This window comes from Amyelois transitella, chromosome 13, assembly GCF_032362555.1.
Source record: "Amyelois transitella isolate CPQ chromosome 13, ilAmyTran1.1, whole genome shotgun sequence".
NCBI lineage: Eukaryota > Metazoa > Arthropoda > Insecta > Lepidoptera > Pyralidae > Amyelois > Amyelois transitella.
The window spans coordinates 6,516,575-6,536,991 of NC_083516.1; the positions used below are offsets into that span (position 1 = coordinate 6,516,575).

At 32.8% G+C, this 20,417-nt stretch overlaps 1 protein-coding gene across 2 annotated transcripts in view; it reads right to left on the reverse strand.

Moving 5' to 3' along the window:
• Nucleotides 1–2,576: 2,576 nt before the first annotated feature.
• Nucleotides 2,577–20,417, reverse strand: part of LOC106132126 (protein singed wings 2) — a 29,462-nt gene continuing 11,621 nt past the window's right edge. The window contains exons 5-9 of one of the 2 annotated variants that reach the window (XM_060947205.1): nucleotides 14,056–14,213; nucleotides 11,232–11,405; nucleotides 9,340–9,498; nucleotides 4,500–4,694; nucleotides 2,577–2,769 (exon numbers count right to left, since the gene is read on the reverse strand). In XM_060947205.1, the coding sequence (XP_060803188.1) occupies nucleotides 2,587–2,769; nucleotides 4,500–4,694; nucleotides 9,340–9,498; nucleotides 11,232–11,405; nucleotides 14,056–14,213 (869 nt within the window). In that variant the 3' untranslated portion in view covers nucleotides 2,577–2,586. Of the gene's footprint in view, nucleotides 2,770–4,493; nucleotides 4,695–9,339; nucleotides 9,499–11,231; nucleotides 11,406–14,055; nucleotides 14,214–20,417 lie in introns of both variants that reach the window. The other variant, XM_013331456.2, reaches the window with a different exon arrangement.

The window sequence follows — 20,417 nt, forward strand, 5'->3', positions numbered from 1 at the left end:
ATTGGACGAAGTTTGATGAAATTTTGTTTATTCACAGTTAGATCTGGAATAACCCATAGTGTACCTTTTCTCCCAAAATTTCTACGGGAGCAAAGCCCAAGTTTTTTGGTCAAATAAAAATTCGTACACATACTTTTACTACATATATTTTCTGGATATCCCTTGTATAAAAAATACAACCATACCATGAACTACGTGAGACGCACAACGCCCACGCGAAACAAGCAGAGCCGAAAATAAGACTCGTGAAATGGGATCTCTTGTTTTGTTTGGGAAAATGTTTTATCTCAAACTTTATTACGATTCTATACTATCTAAAGATTCTAAGTATCAAATCGAAATCGAATTGTTACTAAACAAAAAGTCCATTCACAAATTGTCTCCATTTTCTTTTTATATATTTTTTTATAGGTAATATATGACGCCCCAGTTTCTTTAGCCTACATTTTAAAAAGTGCTTTCTTCATTCCATAAACTCGCCAAATGTTAGTTTGCTCACCGTAGTAGTTTTATCCTGACAATGTTTGGCAACCACGCAGTACGCAATATTTAAAATATTATGACGACGGATGAAGGAACTTTCCATTTTAAAAAAATATGACAATCCCTACAAGAGTAAAGCCCATTTCAAAAGCTTGACATATATAACACAAGCATACCTAATGACATACAGACCAAAATGTACAACAAAAATTATTTCTTTATTCGGACAGTGCAGGCGAATAATATTTCCATTAGTCGATGAAAATTGAACTGAGGGCTTATAGTAAGTAAAATCAGTGCATTAGTAAAACTATATTTTATATTTAATACCTACTCTTGTGTGATGCGTCAATTCAATTTATTTCTTTACCAATTCTAAAAAAAAGTAGTCGATAGTTTAGCATCGTAATATCGCCGCTCTGATATGAACTCTCTCACTCTTTGTATATTAGTATGTATTTATATGTATATTATAAAAAACTAGCGATCCGCCCCGGCTTCGCACGGGTGCAAAATTTTGTTATTATACATAAAAACCTTCCTCTTGAATCACTCTACCTGTTACAAAAAACCGCATCAAAATCCGTTGCGTAAATTTAAAGATTTAAGCATACAGACAAACAGACTAAAATAGCGACTTTTTTTTTATACTTTGTAGCGAAGACAATAAAAATTGTATACTTACTTAATACAATTTAATGCCGTAGATTTTTGGAAACGGATAGTTACCGTACTTACATAGGTCCGTAGCGTCGTAGGCGTCACTAAACATCGTAAATCTCTCGTAGCCACAAATGTTTCGTAGACGTTTTGACTTGATATTTGTAGCCATCAAAATGAATAAATACAATACTCAGTATTTTTATTAAATAAAAATTGTTATCTTCAATAAAAGTTATAATTTGAACAGGTACTCACTTGTGTTTGCTGAGAAAACCAATTCCCAAAAGCGATAAAGTTATTTTAAAATTATCAATGAAAGGGCAACTCATCAGTCTTGTTAAAGCAATAACCATTAACAAATGCAAAATAATAACAGGTAAATTTTTCTTGAAATTGTAATTCCAATAATTATATTCGCAATACTTTAAAAAAAACAGAAAAACTGGGATTCTTACAACAGTTAATATTATTAATTATTGTAAGAATCCCAATTTATACATATTTTAAATTTATTTTTTTACCTCTTTACAGTGAAACCACTGAAACGATACGGGGACGGGATAGACAGGGTATTTAGTTAAACGCTGACCGAGCTGGGGGCGAATGTTAGATGTTAAATAAAACTAATGTGTGACTTGAACGACAAAGTTTCCAGGAATTTTAAACTAAAATCACCATAACTTAGTTGAAAAGTTTCAGGAGTAGAATGCATTCTAAGTCGCAGCTTCCATCTTATGTATCAAAATCAAGTATGTTATGTACTTACTTATGTACCCGTCACCCGAGTACGCTAAACTTGTTAACGAACAGTGCCGTGCAGTTCCCGGCCACACTATATATTGGCCAGGGATGGAAGGCGACTAAGTGAAGCAAATAAACTTAGGATTCTTCTTGTAGACTATAGGCTAGCAACCTGTCACTATTTGTATTTCAATCCTATCATTAAGCCATATAGCTGAACGTGGTTTTTCAGTCTTTTCAAGGCTGCTGGCTCTATCTACCCCACAAGGGATATATACGTGATTATATGTATGTATGTGAATGGGCTCACAGTAACATGAAAGTTGAGAGAAAACTGACCATTTTTGCTAAAAAAAATGCATTGGCAAATTAATCTCTAAAATATGATTGAATGATTGAATGCTCAAATTTTGTTTCGTTGTGCCACAAACGCATATTTAATTATGGATTATATTAATCACTATAACGATAACCAAGCATACCAGGCTTTCAAATCTTTAAGCAAAATTTTTGTTGTTGTGTGTCTTTGATATTGCACTACTTATATTTTTATACGTATAGATGGCAAAAAATTACCATACTTTTTTTGTTATAGACTATAAATATAGACCTAAATGGTTTTGACAAACTCATCAGTTGGGAAATAAACAGAAGAGCTTAATAAAACAAATATTTTTTTCAAAAAATTATTTATTAACACTAAGGCAATATAGACGAAAGCCATGGCAGTTTCCCAGTGGCTTTAAAACTACGCCAATCATACAGAAACCTGCCTACAACCAGCACTATAAGAAGAAGTAGTGTTAAATTGACTATATTTATTGGACTGATCGGCATCTCTACATCGTCGCTACATACGTTTCCGAGGGGCATTGTACTTATCTGGAACAAAATTTGCGTTTTAGTATTTATAATACGATAATAACAAAGAACTAAGGAATACCAAATACGAAGGGAGTGAAGAAAAGGTGCGGTGTTAGAATTAGAACAAAAAGAGGGAGAAGCACACCGCCCGTGATTAAAGCTCGTATAAAGATGCGTACACACTGCTCCAACGAATGGATTTTGCTAGCCTTAGTTAAAACATCGACGATTATATTCGAAAACTAAGTACCCGTGTGTCAACCTGTGTTGTAAGTTTGACGATTCTGACTGTTTACTCGTAGGTATATTTGTAGTGGTCTATATCATTCGCAGAAGTTCACATTGAAGAGGTTTGATTTTAATCGATTGAATTAGTTGGGTTCATTCCCCGGGTTCATACTGAGCTACTCGTATGTTCAATATAAATATGTCAGCATATATTTTGCAAATTAACTTATCCCTGTATGCAGCATGTCTAAAAGGCAAAATTTAGAGAGGATTCCTAAAACTACCTTGGGAATGGTTTCTGGAAAAGTTTTATCTTCCTCGCTTTAATTTTCTCCCTTATTAAATAATTTCCTCTCGCAGTAGGAAATTCTCTCTAAGCACATTTCATACTTACATGCAAATAACATATGTACATGTAACATTTTAGATAGGTTTCCTCGGGCAAACGCTAGTAAAAAATCTAGTGCATGGGTGCATCATGTCTGAGAGGAATAAATGCTTATTCACGAAACTTTAAAATTTGTAAGTAATAGTTTTAAGAGATGATAATCCCTTATGGGCCAAGGTATTTCAACGTCTTCACTAGTAAGTGTTAAGTTAGTGATTTACTTTAAACTTTAAATTATTCATAGTTATCCTAAACCAACATTAAGGTTAGAGGATACCTATTAAATTTGATCCTTGATTTGTATTCTTGGTACGCTATGATATAATTATACTTAGATATATCGTAAGTATAGTATAATTTTTACATAAAACGAAAGGTAGTATATTTATGTTATTATATTTTCTCCTAATTAATAAATAAACATTCATTAAGTATATTCTTAAGTTGAAAATAACGAGCTTAAGAACCTGGTTCGTTTGATGTAAGTTAAAATTAATCTACTTAATTATTTCCTTTACAGCATATGACTATCTTTGTGGTGGGGTTACATAAATATTCACATGCTTAGGTACATATATTTCAGCTAAGGGCAGACTATGTTCTATAATTATATCTTTTACATAATCAAAGCGTTATACAAGTTCGTAGATGTGCTGTGTTTTCTACGAAATTCCTTTCATTGAAAAAACGTGAAGGTAAATGTTTCAATAAGGTTTGAAAGATGTGTTTGAAGTCAAAGAAATGTATGAGTAAATATAGCCTTTCATAATAATTCTGAACAGATATTTAATCGTTGGAAATTTCAATGACGATAAATTTGATTTGAATACAAAGTCCGTTCTTAAACTCCGTCTAAATAAAGCTTACCTATCTACGAAAATTAGTGTCCTGGCACGATTTTACTTTATATTAAGTGCCGTACAAATCTACTTCATATTATTAACTTTGTTTTGACAAAGCAAGATTAAAAAGTTTTGTCATCATAATTTAGATATATAACCGAAAATCAGTATAAAATGACGAATTACATAAATAATTGTATTTTTGTTAATACCTAAAGAATAACCTGAAGCAAGTGGACGCTAATGATAGTAAGATGTACTTAGTTGTTATAGTAGGTAAGTACCTGTACCAAAGATGTTGACTTATCGCTGGATTTCGAGCATCTGATGTCAGTCAGATCACGTATCACCCTCTTGTATTTTCTTAGCAAAGACTGGAATCTCGGGATAAAATGACAGTCACATCTCCAAGGATTGTGCCCAAGGTATACTTCCATAATATTATTGTTTACTTGGAATGCCTGGTCGAATGCGTACAATGGAATCTGTAACAAAACAAACACACAAACATTTACTTACTTTATTTTATGAATATGTAAGTTAGGTACCCAATCCAATTGGTATACCAAAAATTTAGATTTTTTTTATTATATACCTACATAACATTCTTTGCTAACCGATTCTTTTACAGTGAGGAAAAACAACGTTAGGAAACTTTAACATTTAGACATCTAGAAGTGTCCAACCCAATAAAGATTATTTTCCCCTGGTTTCCAAATGTTGCGGAGGACTGGCGGGAGTGGCTTCGTGTGCCTGACTTATCCGGCCAATTGAATTACAATTCAGAATCATTGTGATAAGCGGACCCCGCGAATTTCTCTACTGACAGGTGAAGATGCAACCGTGTAACCAGGTAGATGATGAAAATAGTTTGACTTATAGAAAGGATTTTTATAAATCCCATATTTTAATAATACTAGAACGGGCCATAAAAAGTACAAATTACTTTTAATTATAAGATGTTTGATATTTGTTGTATAAAGTCCTTGTTGTGTAATAAAAGTTTCCCGTCTGCAAACTAATTTCATTTGAAACTATAGCGTCAGGTGAAAGCACAGTAAAAGATATTGAAAAACATACAGAAATAATAATCCCGTTAGTCGATATGCGTATTTGGTTGGGTTCAACATTCTTTCAAATTAATTTTACTAATTTATGGTAACATTTATAATATAACTAGCTTTTGCCCGCAGCTTTACCCGCGTGAATTTTACTCCATCTACGAAAAGCGAAAAAATTTAGCGCTAGCTAGAAAATAATACAGGTTTTTCGCGAAATCCCACGAGAACTATGGTTTTTACTGGGTTAATTATATTCAGTAGATAACGAACAAACAAACGAAAAGAGATAACAAACGAATAAACTTACTTTGGCATTTATAATATTGGGATGTAATCTCAATAAGGAAAAATATGGGTAACCAGTTTTATAAAAGCCTTCACAAATAACATTTACTCTTATTGAAGTCAATCTTAGTTTTGACATGATAAAGGAATGTTAATTCTATTTGGGCAGACTTAAATTATAAATATTAATTTTAAAAAAATTAAGCATCTTTTGAATTCATCTAGGACTGTAGTTACCTAATAACTAAAGTCCAACCGTAACTTGTGTAACATAAACCTACCTATAGTGCATATTTTCGGACTCAAATTTCATCTCTGCTTCAATAGCTACATAAACCCTATTTCAGCAAAATGTCAAATGCTAGACCAGCACAAAGCAGTGCACACAAAGGTATGCAACACGAACTCTCTGTAGCCATGTTAACCGATGCAAACACGACACTAGAATGACTATTCGAAATTTTCTGCAAATTTTGCCTTTTCTATATCAACATACATACATTTTATCACGTCTTTATCCCTTGTGGAGTAGATAGAGCCGACAGTCTTGAAAAGATTAAAAGACGACATTCAGTGACAGGTTGCTAGCCCGCATCGCCTATAAGAAAAATCCAAGTTATAAACTTGGCCTTTCTCTTAGTCAACTTATTCGATATCCGTGAGAAACATATAAAGTGGTCCTATTTTAAAGTGCTGGGAACCACACGGCACCTATTCCGACTGTTGGAGAGAATTTATATCACCTGATATAAATGGTAATCGGTAATCGAGAAAAAGGTTAAAGGTATACTCAGCGTTCCACGAATAAAAGGAAAAAAGGATTGGTCCCGTAAATAATTCGACGCATTTTAAGCGACTGCCCACTAAAGGAATTTATCGTATTTGCTTACATATTCCTTTCGCAATTCCAGAAACAGATGAAAATATTTCGCTTTAATAGTACCAAATTAAAAAGAACTTATTAACAGAAGCACTGTTAATAAGTTATTTTTGGTCTATTCACTGTAAGGTGCTATCACTTCGGTTGATCTGGGAACTATTTTATCATACTTATTTTCCATTTTGTTAGCGCGTGTTGTGTCGTAGTGTTCTTCAAAAAACTATAGAAAACAAATAGCGGTATGTTTTTATACTGTATCCATTATTGGTGAACGTAATTAACGTTATGTATCAAAACAAATAGACGAATAGAATACTCTTATGGACCATAAATCAAATTTCCAATGCGCCCTCATAACCTGCAGGTTTTGATTCGTTTTTAATTAATAAAACAAAAATTTCTCCCGCCAATGGCTGCTTTAGTACACGTTGGCTCTAACCGTGCAGCTAATGTACTTGTACTATGATTCTATTATTGAGAAATAAAGGAATCACTTTGGTGTTATAAAGTCCTATGTAAGAATTTTCATGGTTTTACGGAACTAGTTCGATAACCATGTTTCGGAAGCTTTTAAAAAGTTAAAACCTTACGTAATAGCTATATATGGGACTTCTGTAGTGCAAATTTGTCTCATATTAGAGTTTTTGATACTGCTATAGTACTAGTGCTAATAGATAAATAAAAGGGTTAATAAGATTGACTATAGTATTTATTAATAGGTACTTCTTCAAAGGGCAATACCTACATAAAATTTTCTTAAGTGTATTTTTTTACATTTATAGGACTTAAATGCTCTTTTACATTAAAGAACCAAACTGCTCTGTTTAAAGCGTTTATAGTACAAGCACTCCCAATAGTAACCATTATAACCCTACTATAACATTGTTTGGTACGATACCTTAGGCATCGAGGTAATCTATGACCAAAGTGTTAAACCTGTCTAGGACCTATTAGGTTTAGGTTTAAGATCTTTATTCTCATTAAGAATTACAAAATTCACTTCACATGAGAATAGCACTAAATTATATCTAATTAACATCAATCGAAATGTATGCGCGTACAGATTTACGTATTATATTCGGTGCGGTTACCCTCACTTAAAAATATAATTTTTTGTCGAGCGGTCACTACTTCGAGCGTCGAGTGGTATAATACATTGATGTAAAGTCCAACGCAACTGGAAGGGACTTCGATTCTCAGTATAATTAAATTTTCAGAGTGAACATTCTTAAATCCAATTATCTATGCATAAATCTAGTTATATTTCTGGGAGATATTTTAAAGAGTAAAAATTATTGTTATTTTTAATATTTATTTATTTATATATATGTATATAGTTTTGTTCACGACAAACGTTCCCAATATTCTAATAATTTATGTTAAGGTAGTGTTCTGCAGTTTTTACTCACAAAATGTTTTAGTAATTTTTTAAAGGAAAACATTGACTGCACTTCTTTAATATTTTTGGGGAGATTATTATATAGCTTACAACCTTCAAATAAAATGCTCTTTTTGCCATAATTTGTTCTTGGTGCTCTTAGTACACAATTGTTAGCGCTTCTTAGTTGCATTTTCTGTATTTGTTTCTTTTTGGTAAAACTTATTTGGGTGTGTATGGAGTTTGTCAAAATCTTTTTTACTAATAAGCATGTATGAAATATATAACTTTGATGGATAGTCATAAGCATAGTCTCTTTGTAAACATTTGCAGTAGGTGTTAAGAGATTGAAGTTAAATAATACTTTTAGAAGTTTATTTTGTGCTCTTTGTATTTTATTTAAATTGGTTTTGGCAGCTGTACCCCAGATTTGAATGAGGTAATCTATATGTGGTTTAATGAGAGAGTTGTAGATACAGTAGCGAGTCTTCTTAGGAAGGAATCGGACAATACATCTTAAGGCACCAGTAAGCGATGACAATTTAGATCTTATTTTTGCAATATGTGGACCCATGTGAGATGACTGTCAAGAATAAGACCAAGGTACGTTTGTTTTTCAGTTCTATCGATTTTGTGTCCATTTATGTTAAGTGGTTTAAAAACTTCTATTTTCTTATTTTTTGCTCTGAATATTATATAATTAGTTTTCGATACATTAATAGTTAGAAGGTTATACTGAAACCACCGATGCAGTATATCAAGATCTTTTTGAGCGTTACCAATTACAGTTTCTATTGAGTTTCCAAAGTAGAAAAGACTTGTGTCATCAGCATAAAGTGTGATATCACCCTGTAAACCTATATCATTAATATTATTTATATATATAAGGAAAAGTAAGGGACCTAAGATGGAACCCTGTGGGACCCCGTAAGAGATAGGATTAGGTTTGCTTTGATAGTTTTCTATTTTTACTATTTGTTGGCGGTTTGACAGGTAGGACCTCATCATCTTGCCAGCAGTCCCAATAATACCTATGTTTTCCAGTTTCTTTAATAATACCCTATGGCACACCGTATCGAAAGCCTTTTTTAGGTCTATGAATACTCCCAACGCTATTTGTTTTTGATCTATATTAGTTTTAATTTTAGTTATAATATCTATTGTTGCTGAAAGTGTGTTGGATTTTGGTCTAAAACCATATTGTTTGTTCGAAATAATATTTTTGGATTTTAGATAAATATCAAGTCGGTTGTACAAAATTCTTTCGAAAATTTTTGATATTATTGGCAAAACAGATATGGGCCGGTAGTTACTTGGGTTGGATTTGTTTTCCAACTTAAAAATTGGAGTGACCTTTGCAATTTTTAGATTATCAGGAAAGATACCACTTTTTAAACAATTATTTATACAATTTGTTAAGTATTTAACTATTAATTTTTTAACACATTTGATCATTTTTGTAGTTATACCATCGACGCCAGAAGCAATTAGTAATAATTAATTTTCGTATGTGTAAAATAACTTACCTGTTTCAACTTGTTGCCTCGAAGACTTAATACTCTGAATGTGTTGAACCATTCCGATCCCTCCAACTCCTTGACCGCCGATATGCTATTGTTATCCAGAATTAAGTCGACCAGTTTCTGGTACTTAGGATTGTGTATAATGTTCCTTATCGAATTCAACTGCCAAAGAGAAAATATTACTTCATATTTCGATGCATGCCTTTACGGTGTGGGAAAACATCTTGGATGTGAAACCATGAAACAATATGAGTTCGTTCCCCCTGTAAAATTGCGAAGGTCAAACAGAAATTGCTTTGTCCAAAAACGTGACTTACTGACTCTATATACTACATTTTCCTTTAAATGATCAGTGAATTCGATTCCCTTTAATTTAAAAATTGATAGAATTAAAAAATAATAATTTTAAAAATTGGGTCAAAATGTTACAGCTTCCTCTCGTTACTCATAAGGGGCAGATTCAAACTATATTATTATGTAGTAAGCGGTAACAAGCTTAGAAGGTTGAAGATGGCCCTTATCCAAAGGAGCCACTTCACACATGTGTATGTATATGCCATAAGTGTATCCGTGATTACACACTCAACGCCTACCTAACATTAAATTAATACTGCATGACTGCATCGCCACATTGTTAACTTGTTACTCCAATATGTAATAAATATTATAATTTATATTTAATAAATACAGACATTTGCTAATGGTCGAAAAAATTGACGATGAATTCTCGGTATTTTAAAAGGGATTGCTTATTTTATTATTCTATATTAAACTTTCAACTTTTGGATGATAAGAGCAGAGTGTCTGTTTAACTAACGAGCAGCTACGATCTTAAGATCATTCTACCCTTTGCATTCTAAAAAGTCACTCTGTGGATTTCTTTCAATATTTGTGCCTCTAAGAGTTTTTATATTATAGAGCTTTTATATTAATCCTGAGCTAAGAGTGGCATAGTTTTATTGACGGTTATTTCTAGCGTGTAATTCTAATTGTAAATAATAATACACAAAACAAAGATTTAGATATCTTAATATAAAGTTCTTGGAACTGTTAAATAGACTTGCCGATGAGCGGTGTTTCGACCGACAAAAAGTAGGTGTCTATATATATTTCACTACTTTCTCATTGATAAATCCTTGTGTGAAACTATTTAAAAAAAGAGTCTAATTATATTATTGTTTCTTTTTGATCTTAATGTCTTAGTTAAAAGTATAAGCTTGTTATAATACAGAAAACAATGTGATCAAGATACAAAATGTTCTACTACGATAAGTCGAACAAGGCAGTCATTAATTTGCACTGAAGATCCTTGTTATACAAGATTCTCAACTTCACAGCGCCTGATGTTTGAGCCTTGTTTGATGAGATAAGGTTTTCGGGTTCGTATCTATTTCTACAATAAATGACATTGTATGTACTTAGCTTTTATCTGCGAATCCACCCACTTAGGTAAATCATTATACTCCTAACAGGATATAATTTCAACGACTGATTACTCTGATTTACTTTGATTTAATATATGTACACTCGATGCAAATAGCATTGAATTGAGAAAAAGCGTCTATCTGTGACACAGGTCTGTGACTACAATTTATTACACTCAGAATAAACCATTAGTTACCTGTCTTGATTTCATTCACTTGAGTAGACAACGGGCACCAATTATTGCGTTTGAGCCACCCAAAAACATCTACCTGATTGTCATCCTTAATAGGTATATCAATATCAATACCGATTCTGATAATCTTATTTGATTTAAAATGGACACAGTGCAATCATGATCACGTCCCACTTTTTCCATAAGTGGTACCTACGTGATCATAGTATAAGACTGCTTGGTATAGGCTTACATGCGATATTAGACATTTAACATCAAAATGGTCGTACCATGTTACCTTGTTGCCTTCCAGTCGTAGTACAGTGGTGCTCGGCGGTAGGCTTCCCGGTGGCTCCCTCAATCCCCTGTTCGCACAGTCCACCGTGATGAGCGGTATGACATTCCCAGCCGCATCTGACACCACGTGAGTCATCTTACACATGCAAGGATCAGGACAAGTCCGCTTCATGGTCTGCGATGGAAAACATTAATGTATATAAGGAAGATTTAGATAAAATATAGATAAAATTATCTTCGATTTTTATACTCTAAATACCCTTTACGAGTAATGTTGACGCGTTTGTATATGGACATCATAATTAAGTGGATCTATCCATCTCTGAAAAGGCAATTCGCTACTAATGTAAACAGAATTACTGGAGTGTTAACATCGATACTGATTCGAGCTTTCATTCGGACACCGCTCATCCAAACTGATTGAGTTCAAACCGAAAGAAGTTCTACAATCACTAGTGACTTTTATACAAACGATTGTATCTACAGTTACAATTATAATTTTTATTTGTATTTTTGGTACAAAAGTCTATATTATTAATTCACTATTGATTTTATTAGACAATTCTGTCGATACTTCCGATACTATTGCTTCTGACTATTGCTATAACTATCGATAGTATTGATATTATCGTTTATTGTTTTTGGTTATTGATTTTGAATCTAGACATTTGCATTGCAAGTGTACAAAGTACCATAAAAATAGAGTTAAAAATGTCTTGAAATTAGGTTTAAATATATTTTCTTAATTGATATACATATACATATGGTCAATATGGTATATCCCTTGCGGGGTAGACAGAGCCAACAGTCTTGAAAAGACTGAATGGCCACGTTCAGCTATTTGGTTTAATAATAGAAACGAGATTCAAATAGTGACAGGTTGATAGCCCATCACCTAAAAAAGAATCCCAAGTTTGTAAGCCTATCCCTTAGTCGCCATTTACGAAATCCATGGGAAAGAGATGGAGTGGTCCTATTCTTTTTTGTATTGGTGCCGGGAACCACACTAAAAAGATGTATAAAAAAATCTTTTATTCATTTATGTTAATTATTTTTCGAAATTAAATAACTACAGTTGCGTCAACTTCAAAGTACACATGTTCTTAAATGAGTGTGTCTTTGTAATCGCTTACAATATTACTTTGTTCTTTGTGATATTTTTAATTAGTGGTAAGTACATACATTGTTTCACTATCATGTATTTCGTCATAACGATTTCGTTTACTTCCTACGTAAACAAAGAGTTTCTTTCACATGTCGAATGCGGGACTTATTCCTCTTATCGTACAGAGGTTATGACCCTTACGTCGCTAGCATAAAAATTCAAATAAATCTTTATTCTTATTATCTACATATATGTAAGTACCTCACATCTCATATCCCTTTACCGTTAGACTTTTTGTTCTATAAACACGTATCACGTATTGACGTTTTAATAAAAATATTGAAATGAAAACGTATCATGAATCTGCCCTTTCTAACAGTTTCAGAAGACCTTTTCATAAATCATGCGTAAAGGAAATAAAAGCATTTCATCTTTTTATTTATTAAACTACCTATTCTTATAAGAAATTTAATAAATTTGTGTAAATACGTGTTGTGCAAGTGATTACTTTATCCCATTATGATGGAATTGAGATTCAAATAGTTACAGTTTACTAGCCCATCGCCTACAAGAGGAATCGCAAGTTTATTAGCCTATTCCTCAGTCGTCTGTTATGAGATCTTGTCAGAAATTAAATTAGGTAAAGAAAATAAAATAAATTATCTTTTAATTTTTTGAACTCCTCATCATATAAGAAATTTAACCCGAAAAAAAAAACAAAATTAATTATTAAAAGCATTTTAAAGATGTGGTCTCTGCCTACCCCTCCGGGAAAGAGGCGTGATTTATACATATATGTATGTATGTAAAAGCACTTTAAACAAAATAAGCTTGTACCACAGTGTATGTTCTACATAGTGACGTGAAGGTCTACTCGTTTGTGTCTATATCCTAATCCCGCCAATAACGTTGCATTATATGTATTACCTTTAATTCATTAAGTTTTTGATTACAAACATGACTATTTATTTATATAATTGTATATTTCTTTAGTAATTAGTAACTTTACAAATTTTTCCATCAATTTCTACTTTACATACATGTTCGTTTCCTAATAACACTACTAAGTACTAAGATCTAGAATGGCATTTATCTCTCTGCGATTCAATAAAATTGTCGATGGCTTTTAATAAACGATCTTTATTATGTAGCAATATGGACGAAGTTATTTCGAATTTCGTAGTTGTCCTATCTTAAACCTAAAAATAGACGTTAATGTACTACAAATACAGTAATGTAAAGATAACTTTCCCAAAGATAAGGATTACGATATTTGCTTCTCATAAGATGATTAAGAGTCGGGTCTGTAAAATGACAATTATTAGCCGGCTATACTGATAAATTGTCATGTAAAATTTCCAACTTTAGAACTTTACGCTACCACTATATTTAAGTTTCTTATGTTATACTGGTTTTTGCGATAATGCGTATAGTGTATCGTATAACCATAATAACTATAAAAAAAATAGTGACAAAAAATAGAATGTATTCCTGGGACCTAAATTTTCGAAACAGCTCTGCTCCTATACAGTTTTAGTTTCTACAGAAATACAATAGAAATGGCGTTGTTAAAAAAATAAAAAAATATACCTATAAATTCCCTTCGATATAAACAGATTAATAAAAGTGAACTGAATCAGGCGTATAAGATATATAAAGAGGTAACACTTAAATTAGAGGAGGTATAAGTTAAGTGTTTATATTGTAACATTTTTCTTACCCAAATAATGTCCATAACTTTATGCAAGGGTTTTCCTCTGTAAAGTTGCTGGTGACAAACCAAATCATAATAGTCGATGATTTTCTGTCTAAATGTCCCATTTTCTCGTTCCATTGCTAGCCAATCCAAGCCACCGTCACTGCAATCCCACTGGTTCCCTTAAAATTAAACAAAATTTTAAAGTCAACGATAAATAGAATGGCAACTCCTCAAATTAGTTCGCCTTTAACGACTCATAGGAAATAGATGGAGATCCTATTTTTAAGTGACAAGGTCACATGGCAAATTCTTATAAGAAAATTAATTAGGATTTAATTAGACCAAACCAACTAGAAACACTTCTCAATGCATTGTGTTCGCCATAACAGTTTCCGAATAAACGGATTGCTCAGCGTTGGCGCTAATTTCAGAGAATTCCGTGTTTGATGCGCAATGCGGCTGACAGTGACAAACAGTCTACAGGTCACCGATGCATAATCAGTTGGTCGAATAATCACTTGCTTGCTAAAGTTAGGTCGACGTAATTTAACTTGTCATTAAATTGTTTGCTCATTAATTAATGTTATCTGAACCTCGTGATAATCATGCTTAACTGTCTAAATAATTTTGCATTTGCGCCCGGACTATTGCAGCCGCTGATATAAAATGCAATGAATCTTTGAAATGGGTCCAAATTCTAAATAAGACAATTTCAATAATTTTGCAGTCTTTGATTGAACGATGTAAAAGTCGCAGTTGTGGAATGTTTATAGACACTGAAAACTGTACAAAGCAACACTGGGTTTATAAAAAGTCAAAATTTTGACATAAGAATGATCATAAAATCGCTCTAGTAACAAACAACACATGTCACATACAGACACTCAAAGCAGTCACTTTTTGGAAATGTCAACATTAATTAAAAATTTTATTTCGTTTTTTCAACCTTTAAACCAATTGAAGGGCTACCTAAGTGTGGAATGTTGAACCACTCAAAAAAACTATAAGGGCAGCTAAGTTTTTTATCGTCGAACGTAAATCTTAAACACGATAACAAATTTAAATTATTTTAACATCTTAGTCAATAAGACTGCCTTGATTGTGATGCAAAGTACAATAATTAATTTTGAATTACTACATTTTAATGCTCTACAACATTACCCATCAATCAATTTTTTTTAAAATCTTAAATACATTGCATCTCCCTCGTTGTTGAAAATTAAACTAGTTACAAGAAAACAATATAATGATATGAGAAAGCCAGGCCACAAAAAGATCCTGGCTTGCCGATCTCTGTAAATGGTCACATCATTAATCACATCTCTGTTCCGAGCAGCAATCTCAAGAGTGCAGGAAGCTAACCTTCACAAAGAGACAGCATCCTTAAGAAGAAGGAAAACTACAAACTAAATGGTCCAAGTAGGTACGAATAATTTCAATATCAAAAAAAAACTTATCATTATGTTCAAAACTTCCTTCCGTCCAAAATATGAATAATCATATAGTAAAATAAAATATGATTAAAATATATAATAAATATAAAATCAAAAAAAAACATTCACTAGGAATATTTCGAATCTCAAAATCATTCTCAGCTTTGACATATCGCTTGTGTGAAATGTCAAAATTGACAAGGGTCCTCCAGTAAAAAGGGAATAACCACATTCTTACCTCAAGCGACCATTTTACACATGAATTTTAAGTAAGTATACACAAATAAAATCAAGTGTCGCCTCCATTGTTGTAAATATTTTTGAAGATACTTAAAGATGAGATTGAGGTTATGCTGCCTAAACTGCCAGGTCTAGTGATTTGAAATTTGATATGTATATTACTAGACCTGGAAGTTTGGGCTGTGTATCGATATGTCAGTCAATCTGTCAGTCAGCAGTTGCCTCTTGGGGCCATATCACTTATAAATAGGTGGATAAGTACTTCAATTTCTCCTAACTGTTAAACAGTCTAAACAAAAGCCACCAATACTTTTGAGCCTGTATGCAGTTTCAATCAACGCCTACACAAATATCCTATTCATAGAAATATCGTACGGTACGATTGCAAATAAAATTATTATTACTAGCACAAAATATCTATAAAAGTGTATCTTGCCTACACAAACAATACAAACGAATAAATATTATTGAATATTTTTTATTGAAAAGAACAATTACTCTAAATATTGTTAAAGTAAAAAAAATATATGTTTAGTTGTTAAAGTGAAATTTTGAGAACACTTATACCCTCTTTTTGCACGCCGTCCAAAAAATAAAACTATATTTTTTTTGCCAAAAATGAATACCTAAGCGTTGTTTATAGTACGTCAATGACCTAAGCCACAGAATTTGAAATAATATAGAATGGCATTTGACACATAAACCCCCCGTTCACGAAAATACTCGCTTGTAGCGTCTTGCAAAACAAAAAAATCATTTATTTATCTATCACTTGTTTATACTGGCATCATATGATACGAGCAGACAAACAGAGCCACACCTAAACTGTTACATTATTCGCGCTATGTTATTAATTAGGAAAGAACAAAGTGGTTTAGCAAATTATAATCGATAGAAGTATTTTTTTACGAGTAGTTTGTAGTATAGGAATTTTATTCTTTAAAAAAAATTAGTTTTATTATAAGTCAAGTTTAACGTTGGGGGACGATGTTTCTCGCGTCCGTAGGCACTTTCCCTGAGAAACCCTATACGTGTTTCCCGGGCGGTGCTAAACGAAAGATCAACGTCAAGCATGAGCGGCAGCAAATAATCTAACTGGACCTCCACAGGCCCGCCAATTTAAATAATTCTCAAAAGAATGGATCTTGCGACAAGTTCGTCATCAAATCGTTGGATAGTGAGAAACAGGTTATAAACCTCCAATACAATGGATCGTTTCGCAGACAAACGGCCCCTAGTTCCCAGCGGTCCTGCTAGTCCTGGCTACGACAGCGGCCTGAGAAACGATAGGATAGGGGGTGCGAAGAATCCCTGGGTTGAACTCGGCTGTCAAACAAAACTCATCAAGCTATACTGGAGGAATTGCAGTAAGAACTAAAGCATTGAAATTATGACATAATCGGGCTTTGTGAGGTTGAGAAGAAGTCAAAGCACCATGACACTAAGCTCTGGTGACCTATTTTATTACATAGGCAAAGAAAACAGGACTTATGGCGAAGTAGGATTCATAATCAAAAACCGTTTCAAAAGGTATAATGTCCTATGAAATACGAATTATCTCAACGACAACATCATCCTGTAACTAAAAAATACTCCATCAAAGTTATCTAAGTCTATGCACCAACTAGCGATCCTAAATACGACGAAAATATGGAATCGTTCTATAAAGGTATCTCAAAAGTCATATCAATAAGGATGAAAACTGCATTTGTCGTGGTAATGGGCCACTTTAATGCCAGGATAGGCGCTGTTCAAGAAAATGAACAATATGTGGGATCTTACGGGCTAGGAGAGAGGAAGCAATAATGGACTACCAGGAAGCAAACCAGTTGTATGTCTAAGAGGAAATGAAGCGGGTCAAACCAGACAAAACCTTTAGGTCCTTTATTCTGATAATTTCCACAGACAAAACACCGCGCAAACTCTAGAGTTAAGTCTCTAGTTAACTCTCTAGTTCTCCTTTTTAAAAAGGACTGACTGATTGACTTTAGTTTCATTTTATATCCTATATAATATATACATAGTGGCTTGGATCGCAGGCGAGATCCCGGATACCCAGAAGAGGTGCACAGAACGCCTAGACTTCTCCATTTAAATAAACTTTAAAGTAAAGCATTTACGCATTAAGAAGTAGGCAGGGATCGTGGCAAGTGGAAATATGAGGTATCTGGCTACCACTCTGTAAAAGCGACATTATTCTATATAAGTATGTAATATGGGACAAACATGATTTAGATAAGTACTTCATCTCGATGAAAAACCACGTAAGCAAATAGTACATATAAGTAAGTAATATTTCTTAAAACGAATTTTTAAGCTGCAGTCATTATGTTCTGTTAACTTCCTAAGAAAAACAATGAAGCGTTTATAGAATTCGACACCTTGCAACACAACACTTAATATAATGAGTACAAAATGCCCGCGCTAGTTCAAATTACATTTTCATGGAACAGTTTTAGCTGAGCTTTATTGTTTTGTAATCTGACTGGATTGGTTTGGTATCGTGTGACTTTTAACATAACTTTATACCTACATAAATTCATAAACCATTTGCGTTTCACAAATTTTATTTGATATCATTGTACCACACGAGTAATAGAAAAAAGAATGCTTACATCGTGTAGTCATGTTTGTGTGTCCGGCTTGATTGTGGGTTTAAGTACTTTGTTTCATTGTTTAAGAATTTGAGTTAAACTGCAACCTCTTTCATGCAATCTTTACATAAATTCCGACTATTCTGGCACACGCTTCTCTATTCATAGCCGAAGATATTCACAAAGCTTTACGCCAGATACCATGGAATTTAATCTCGCGGATAATGGATAAACATTGTTATGCTATCATTCTCATGGGTCCACCCAATTTTATCTCAAACCAAATAAAGCAATTACGAATGTAATGAACATTCATTCGGAATCTTGTTTACTGGTAAGTTATCTTGGTCGATTAATTATCACATGTTCACACTTTTGGGTTGTATGAAGACTATTTAACGCAAAAGTAGAAAAATTTTTTTTCGTCAGCTTGATAGTGTAACAAAAGGCAGTAAATAAAAAAATAAATAAACGTAATACATAAGTTTTGAGTTACCTCCAAAGTTCAAGAGCTGTGTTATGTTTTGCTAACTCACAATACTTTTAAATTTTTCCTTAGTAAAAGTTATTCAATTCAATTTCAATTTATGTTTATTTCGTAGGTATTTCAAAGTTACATAGTACAGCCAACAACCCATCAACCTTCCTAAATTCTCTGCGAATTCCTCTTTATCACCATGCCATAGAGTTGCTCTATTTTTGTTTTTGATGCTTTTTAGTGTGAATACATTTACGTGGTTAATGCTTAACATGTGCTTTCTTTCTCGCTCCCTTCTCTTTGTAAAAAGAAGGCTTTCCATATACTCCATTATTTCCATATTAAATTAACTGTTGAATTATGAGGTGTTGAAAGTCTTCCATAATTATGACCAGACTTTATCCAAATTTCTATGTAACTACACGGAAACCTTATTTTATTGAATGCAGAAAATAATATTTAAATCTGATTACATTTAAATATAAATACCGAAGATATGCCGTAACCTACGTAAAAAAGTCGGTTAAAAATAAACATTATATTAATACGAATACATTTTGAAATTAATGATCTCTCGCCGGCTAAGCTTCTAAAAACCGACAGTGTATTTTAATATTATATCATACTTATTTCAACGAATATTTGTAAAACTTGTTGATCGGTGTAATACTTGATACGATCCCTTATCCTTATTTTAAAAAGCAGGCCTTTTGGCTAAACACTTTATAAATAGGTACTTCTGTCTATATGCCTTATTTACGAGTACTAACAGGCTGTGAATAATTATTAAGGAAATATCAATATTACCTATATATAGACAAAGTTATCGGATTCGTGGAAATCAAATTAACAGGCCGAACTAGGCTGTGGTGGCGGCGTATGTGCCAAGTTCCTGTTTATACTAATTACTTCGACGTATCCCAGAACACCCTCTTTATTTTAACCGTATTCTTCTAGGTTTCCTTGTTACGTAGGATGATTTGTGGTAGAATATGGTCTGCCCTAAATAGGTTAATTCTCTAAACCAATGAATCAAAAAAATTTTGTTGAGGAATAATACACACAGAAATCGGAATAATTAAATTTCTTCGTATAGTACCAACATGCCTTAAAAGGAACAAGAATACACCTATATCCGCCCATCGTTATTTCAGATTGGAAATTATAGGTACCAATAGACTATCCTGCATTAGGAAATATGATTTAGCACAACGCACTTCCATGCACTTAGGGCAATTTGCTATCAGACGAGCGCGCATGTGTAAGGTTAAGATATTGTTTTTGTTACTTCTTCTACATTGCATTAACTCTAGTCAAACAACGGCATTTTTACCATGTATCCAATATAGTTTATTTATTAGCAAATTATTTCAATAATTTTTTTAACAATATTACCTATAAGCATTTTGCACATTAAGTAGCGACTCGATTTTCTATATTTTTTCTAGTCTACATCAAAAGTTCAGAGCAAACAGCGAAACTTCGAAATATGCAATGACTCAATACTTTTGTAAGTGAGAATATTCTGAACTTATATTAGTTATGAAATTGAATTCATTGTGTATTTTATAGGATTTGTTGAAATTAAAAGTTTGTGTTTGTTGTAAACCGGATCCCCGACGGGTCGTAAGGGTAATA